Here is a 7442-nt window from a genome sequence, read left to right on the forward strand (position 1 = left end):
CTAAAGTATTTTATTCAAAAAGAATAAGACAAAGATTTATGGTAAAAGTAAAAGTTAATAAGTTTTTCTAAAGTTTTTACAAGAACTGAAAAGTTGTTTGTTTTCTATCATATCATTTAAAAAAACTACAAAGGGCTGTATGCCACTTCTAAATAAGATAAAAGATTTATTATTCATATTCTATACATTGAGTTAATTTATATTATGTAACCAATTGATTTTCGCATCACGGTGTTTAAAGAGTATAAGAAGACTCAAAAAAGTTTTTAAGTTTTCCCAGTCAAAAACAAAACTAGATCGTTAAAAAAATTATACTTAAAAGTCTTTTTACATAATTTTTATTTTATTTATACAAGCAATGAAAAACAAGTTTATAAGCGATTTTACTAAAAATTTGTAGTAAATTTTCAAAACAATTGTAAACAGTTTATGTTTACTCAAGAGATAAGACGACAAATATGAAATAAGTCAACAAAAACTTGGTGAATAAGTTTATGTTTCTGAAAAACGTGGTAGGTTTTATTTGTTATAAGTTTATGGTTTTTAAATACTTTAAAATATAGTTCTTAACGAAGAAGTGAGCTTTTTAATTATTAGAATTTTTTGTGTTGTTTATTACTGTTATAATAGTTTCTTTTTTAGCTAAAGTAGTTTATATCAAACTAATAAATTTGTATACAGTTTGTAACTTTTTTTATTTTAGTAATACTATACTTGGGTAGACTTTAAGATTTTTAAAGTTTTTGCTTTATTTAAATAAAAACTTATTATAATAAATAAATTAGACCAAAAGTTGTTTATGTAACTTATATTAAACTTTTATGATAATTTTTTTTTTACTAGAAATAAATCCAAATAGAATCGTCAAATTTAAAACAATGCTAAATTCGTTTAACTTTTTTCTTTGAATGGAGGGAATTTTTTTTACATCTGAAAAAAATCAAAGCTTTTGAGAAAGTTTTAATTAAAAACCAAATAATATATAATAAATAGAATAAAACAGATTTTTTGATTAACTTTTTATTGTGAAAACTTGCATTTAAAAATACTTTAATTTAAAAGTACTTCTTAAATACTTTAGTAATTTAACTCTACCATGTGAATAAAATGTTGTTTAAAAAAATAGGTTAGTTTTGAGCAGTTTTTTTTGTAATAATTGTCAGTTTAAACTGTTTTAACTTGTAATTATTTAGCAGATTTGTTTTTAAAAAGAACTAAAGATATTAATCTATACTTTATAAAGTACTTCAAGTCTGAATTTTTTAAACTGTTAAACAGTGTGTGCAAATTACTAATCCAAAATAATGATCAGTTAACAATAGTCAGATAAACAAAATTGTTTTTATATGTTGAAAATTTTGAAAATAATTTATCAGTTTAAAAATAACAGTTTTTTAAAAACAATAAAAATATAGATAGGTAAAAAAAAACATCTATAAAATATTTTAAAAATCACAGATTAATTAAATTATCTAACTAAAATGAACTCGACTCAGATCGAAGAATTAGCGATGACAAGTGTATCTATGACGTCACAAGACGTTATGTCACAAGATGACGTCATGTGGTCGGTCAATTTGTTCTTGTCGATTTCGTACGCGATAATATTTATGGCGGGAATAATCGGTAACTTTCTGGTCATATTCACCATTATTCACGTGTATTGTCCCAAACCACAAGGTGATTTGTACTTGATAATCGAAATGTAGTTTTATATGTTAAAAAATGTATACATAATAAAATTTATAAAAAAATACTAAGAGAGTTAACTATAGATAAAAGTAAAATGTTTACTAAAAAACGGTTTCAATTGATAGCTAATATAGTATGTATAATTATTGTTTGATTGCTCTTTATAGTCTTTCAAAAATTTATACATGGAAAATTATAAAACAAAACATATAGTTTTATATAGAACTAAAGTTAGAATAGAAGATTATTTCAAACACTATATTGTATTGTAGAACTTGTATGAGTTTATTAAATATATCTTTCTGAAACCGTAACTAAAAACTTAGTGAGTCTAAGTAAGTCTGTACGTAGTTGTAGTTTTTTGTTTAGAGTTTATATGTAAAATGTTTACATAAATTTTTTTATAATTATTTATGAACTAAAAACTTGCTGATTGTTTTGCTATACAAGCTATTAAAATATATAAACTCAGTTTGGTTTTGTTTAGAATTTAATTAAAGTGTACAGTGTATAAAAAATGTAAATTAAAGCTAAAAATTTTTATACTTTGTGTATAATGTTTGCTTCGTGTGTACAATCGCTTTATTACAAAAACTTTGGACAATTTTTCACGGATTTTCAAAGATGTTCTATGAAAAGCAAATAATGGATTTTTAAAATAAATTAATGGTATTGAGTTTACATAAGTCTGACAGATGAACAATAAATTCAACCAAAGCTCAATTATTTATTTGGTTTTCTGCACATTTTTATAAGTCAAACGGGTAGTTTCAATAAACTGTTTTATAAATTTTTAGACTGTTATAAACTAGCATTATAAGCTTTTTTTATTTAGAATGCAACATTCAACTTGACATTGCTCTGAAACATAGACGTAAATACTAGTTTTAAACTGTAAAACTTTTGCTATAAATGCACACATGTTTTCTGAATAACTTAAAAACTACTAAATACATCAATAGATACAAAGCACCATGTTGTGATTGTGATCGCAAATTAAAGTTTAAAACTGATGCATGTGAACTATCGCGTTTTTTTTTATTTTGTTCAGCGAATATTTACAAATCATTGCTTGCTAATAGTATATTTGAATACGAGGAAACTATCAAATTAATTGTCATATCAAAATCATAAAAATAAGCCAACCCATGTTAAATCTGTAAAAAAGTCAGTTAATTTGTAATAAATAGCAATAAATGTTTTAATATATGAATTTTTTTATGAATTTCGAATGTACCAGATACTGTTTTTTTTTATGCAAAATGAGTCATTTTAAAGTATACTTGTTAAGTTTATAATTTGTTGAAATGTTTCTAGTAGTTGTATTTAACGGTTTGTTAGCAGTTGTACAGCAATATTTTTTCTTTATATTTTACGTGCTTAAGGCTGAACAAAAATCAATTAAATTTTACTTGCTGCTAATAATAAAAATTAAGTAAAGACTATCATGTTAACTGCCATAGATAATAAGCATGAGTCGTCGCACCCTTAACACACGAGAAATTGTCAACATTTTTTCGTAAATACACTGTAGAGCATTTACGCTTTGTTTTTACCTTCAAACAACTTCAACCAACTATTCATTATTTTTCTGAATTTATATTTCTTAAGGGCTAAACAGCACACAGATGATTTTAAAAAAGCTGCTATTTTTTAGAACGACTTAACTTGTTAATTTATTTTTAAATTTATTATTTTTTTGAATTTTCACTTTCTGCAGTTTGATAAAGGAAGCAATAGTTTTTGAAACTTCTGCTTAGTCGTTGATTATGAAAATGAGTTTGCTCTATGGAAATAACACTTAATTTTTCACCTCCAGGCAACTTAAACAAGTTTTTTATTCTCACTTATGTATTTCCTTTTAGGACTGAACACCACGCAGATGTTTTTGCTGAACCTGGCTTGTGCCGACGTCTTCTTCCTCCTCTTCTACGTTCCCGTCCAGTTGGTAGTTTGTTTGGTGGACAGGTGGGCGCTGGGCAGGTTCATGTGCCACTTCCACGTCTTCTGCGAGACCTGCACCATGTACGCGTCCGCATGGACCCTCGTCGCATTGGCCATCGACAGGTTTGTTTTAATGGTTGTTTGTTTAATAGTTTGATGGTAAAATGTGTTAAAATGTTATTTGATATTGAAGTTATTAGTTTGAACTGCCATTGTCGCTTCTAGTGTATCGCCACAACTGAGATTGTTTTCAGAACTTGACAGTTATAAGCAACCTATCTTAGATCCAATTGTTCTAAAGTTTTCAGAAAAGTATTTTCTTTCAAATAGATGCATGAAATTCTGAAACTTAAAAATAAAGTAAATACATTATCTAGATTTTAATGATTGTAACCGTTTAAGTAGATCACTTTGATGGTTTTAATTTGTTGAAGTGGTAATTTTTTTTTTTAAGTTAGAATTGAATGTCTAGTAAAAAATGTTTTTCTGGACTTATTAAAACAAAGAGTAAACGTGTTTTAAAGTAGTAATTTCTCCAATACAATTAATCAATTTTGTTATTTTTCTTTTGTATTTGTCAAATTTTAGTAAATGTTAATATTAAGTTTAACACGTACTTGATAGTTAAATTTGTACCAATCGTAAGTATAAGCTTATTTGTATCTACAAATAATATTTATATTAAATTAGTTCTAAAAATCTACATATTCCATTAGTTTACTTATTCAAAGTTGTTCGTGTTGAAAAAGTTTCAATTTTGTCTACATGGATTAAAAGGCAACTTGGTTTATAAATTTCAGTTTCAAAATTTTTGTGTGTTTTTAACTTTTTTAACTAGTTTAATAAAAGTTGAGTCTTAGGAAGTTTTTCAAATTTTTGTATTCTATAGCTTAAAAGTAAAATTTTCCCAAGCGTTTAATCTCTACTTATCACCTTAATACTTGAATACCAAAGTTTTTACTCAACTAAATCATCTTTTAAAACAAGCAAAACCCTTAAAGAAACTAGTTTGTATCTGGTTTTTGCTTACAAATACAAATTTATGACAAATCTAAAAATAGTGATTGCTGCTATTTTATGAGTTTTCTTATCATATGGCTAAATAGCATTGTTGCCAAAAATAACCTGTAGAGTTTAAATTGTCCTAAATAGTATTATGAAACATGCATGTGGCAACAATGCTCGTCAATAATCTAAAAATAAAACAACAATTTGAAACATTGACGCACTTTCGATTAGCTTTTGTTCTGTGCAAGGGTATAATCTTATTTAAAATCAAGCGTTCATTATAGAAACACATGCCAACATTTCACAGTAAACATTCCCACTTTATCTAGGCTAAAGAGCATACTAAAGTTTTGCACTTTCTAAAACAAACATTGTCTTTATAACAAACCAAAAATGTCTTTCCACACAATTTTGTAATCATTTATTTGATAAAAAACTGTATGTTTGATAAGTGTTTATCTGAACTTTCAATATCATCTCTATTTCTTTTCTTTATATTTTTTTGTAAATAGTGAAGAAAAAAAAGCTTAGTAAAACATTTTTTATGTTACATGATATCTTCAATTTATTTTTTTAATTTATTTTTATATTAAGAATATAAACTTAAAATCTTTAGTCATTGTTAAGTTTTGTTTTAGGCTTTCCTGAATTCCCTTTGCATAACAATACCATAACCATTTCCTTTTAAAAGACTGTATCGTGTAAACAAAAGTCTGTAAATTTTTTCAAGTTGTTATGTATATTATAATAGGTGCTTGTTATTTTTATAATTTTCTTCTTTTTTAATCAAAGGTAGTTTGCGATTTTGCAATTTTAAAAACATTTTAAATTGTACTGTATATTCGAATAAGTATTTATCAATTTTTCAAATATTTTTTTTTTCAAATAAAGGTACTTTGCGATTGTGCACGCCCTCAAGCAAAACAAGTTCAGAACGAAAAGAAACGGGTACATTGGCATCGCGATTATATGGTTCATTTCAATAAGCTTTGCAGTTCCCGCTATTTTCACAAAGACATACGTTAGTTCAACAACTCAGTCTGTGTTCGTGGTTTATTTGTTGTACTTAGAAATTTCAAAAGCTTAAAAAACATTAAATGTTCATAGTTTGTTCATAGTATTGTTGCAAATTTGATGGTATAGTTCTTAACATAACTTTACGCTTAAACTTGATTCTAGTAATTGCTTTAACAAAACCATTCAGGTAGCTTAGTAAAACAATGTAATAAATAAATTTGTTAACTTGTTTTGCACTCTTTAGACATAAAATCTAAAAAAATAAATTAAGTATCAACAGTAATAATGCACAAAACTATTCAACAGTTCACTGCTACTGAATTAAAAACACAACTGAACGAAACAAATTTTTCGATGGTTTTTAACCCAGATGAGAGTTTCTGTTTTGAGTCTGAAGATAATTGGAACCATGGTTAGTTTGTATTTTTGATATTTTCAATAGCACTTAATGTTCTATAACGCACTCAGTGTAACTTAAAATAACTTTTTTAAATGATTGAAAATTCATTATTTTAAACTAATTATAACATAGCCAGTTATTAATACGCCTTGATTAATAACTGATTTGCGTATGGAAAACGAGAGTATAAAAATCACAGGATTAAAGATAGCAAACGCAGTGTACGCGTACTTGGTTCCAGTACTAATAATTCTGATGTGTTACATGGCAGTCATCAGAAAACTTTATTTGAAACACCGCAACACCTCAGTCGGCAGACATTCCGGATCCACGTTGAATAAAGTCACTAGAATCGTCTGTATTCTTGTAAGTGCACTTTTCAAGATGTTTTTTAGGCTCGTTTTATTTTTTTTTATATACATTGAAAGTAAAATTGAAAGGGTAAAGCAAATTTCATGATAGTCGATAGCTTTAAAGTTTTCAATGTTTTTTACTTTCCTTTTCTATGATATGAATTAAATTATTTATCCTTAGATTTTTGTTCTTAGTCTAGAACTAGATCATTCATTTATTTCATATATTTTCAATTTGTTGTAATTTTTTAAAAGAATAAGATTGCTTTTGAATAAATATTTTACTTCGCCTTAACTAAAATTTAAACTTAACCTTTTATTGTTGTTTTATTTTATTATAAATTAATTTAAAATTTATCTTTCGAACAACAAATATTCATCCATCAGATAGCAGTGTTCATAGTGGACTGGCTGATGTACCACGCGGTGAAAATTGCCGCCATTTACTCACCGCAGATGCTGGGCGGCGCGCCCCATTTCGTCATGCAGACCTCCTCAACCCTCCTCGCCTCCTCCAACTCCGCGGTGAATCCCCTCGTCTACGCCTTTTCAGCCAACAAATTCCGCGGCGACTTCCGCAAGGCGGCGGGAATCTCCGTGTGCAAAGCTTCCAAGCGCTTCGTGCATGGCAGGTTCAGCTTGAAAAGGGCGGCAAAGGACGTCGCATGCTTCACGGATCAGTGCGCAACCAACGTCACGTCGCCGGGGATTACCCCAAACTTGCTGTTTGTCGACCCCAGGCGCAACAGTAACTATTTGGGGGTTTTCCCCGACTCGAGAATGGACACAGCGGTGACGCACAAAACCTCGCCGAGGCTTTGAAGTTTTTTGCGTGCACAAAATAATTAAAAACTGTAATGCTGGTTAACACAATGTTATTGAAACATTTTTTTTGTTAAGAGAGTTTTTAATTTTAATAAAATTTAAAGTTGGTTGTTTTTTTAAGTGTTGTGCAATAAAGTTTTCAAAAAAAAAAAGTTTATTTCAATCAGTAATATTTAACATGTAGTACAATATATAATAGTTTT

General features: G+C 27.7%; 1 protein-coding gene across 1 annotated transcript; it reads left to right on the forward strand.

Annotated features, from left to right (window-relative positions):
* The first annotated feature begins 1481 nt into the window (after positions 1 to 1481).
* Positions 1482 to 7236, forward strand: LOC145833189 (galanin receptor type 1-like). Its single transcript, XM_082940388.1, has 6 exons — positions 1482 to 1680; positions 3558 to 3759; positions 5536 to 5665; positions 5968 to 6073; positions 6261 to 6427; positions 6802 to 7236. Exons 1-6 carry the CDS (start codon positions 1482 to 1484, stop codon positions 7234 to 7236), a joined length of 1239 nt encoding a protein of 412 aa, XP_082796514.1.
* The last annotated feature ends 206 nt before the right edge of the window (positions 7237 to 7442 follow it).

This window comes from Thalia democratica, chromosome 4 (genome assembly GCF_965202585.1).
Source record: "Thalia democratica chromosome 4, ktThaDemo2.hap1.1, whole genome shotgun sequence".
NCBI lineage: Eukaryota > Metazoa > Chordata > Thaliacea > Salpida > Salpidae > Thalia > Thalia democratica.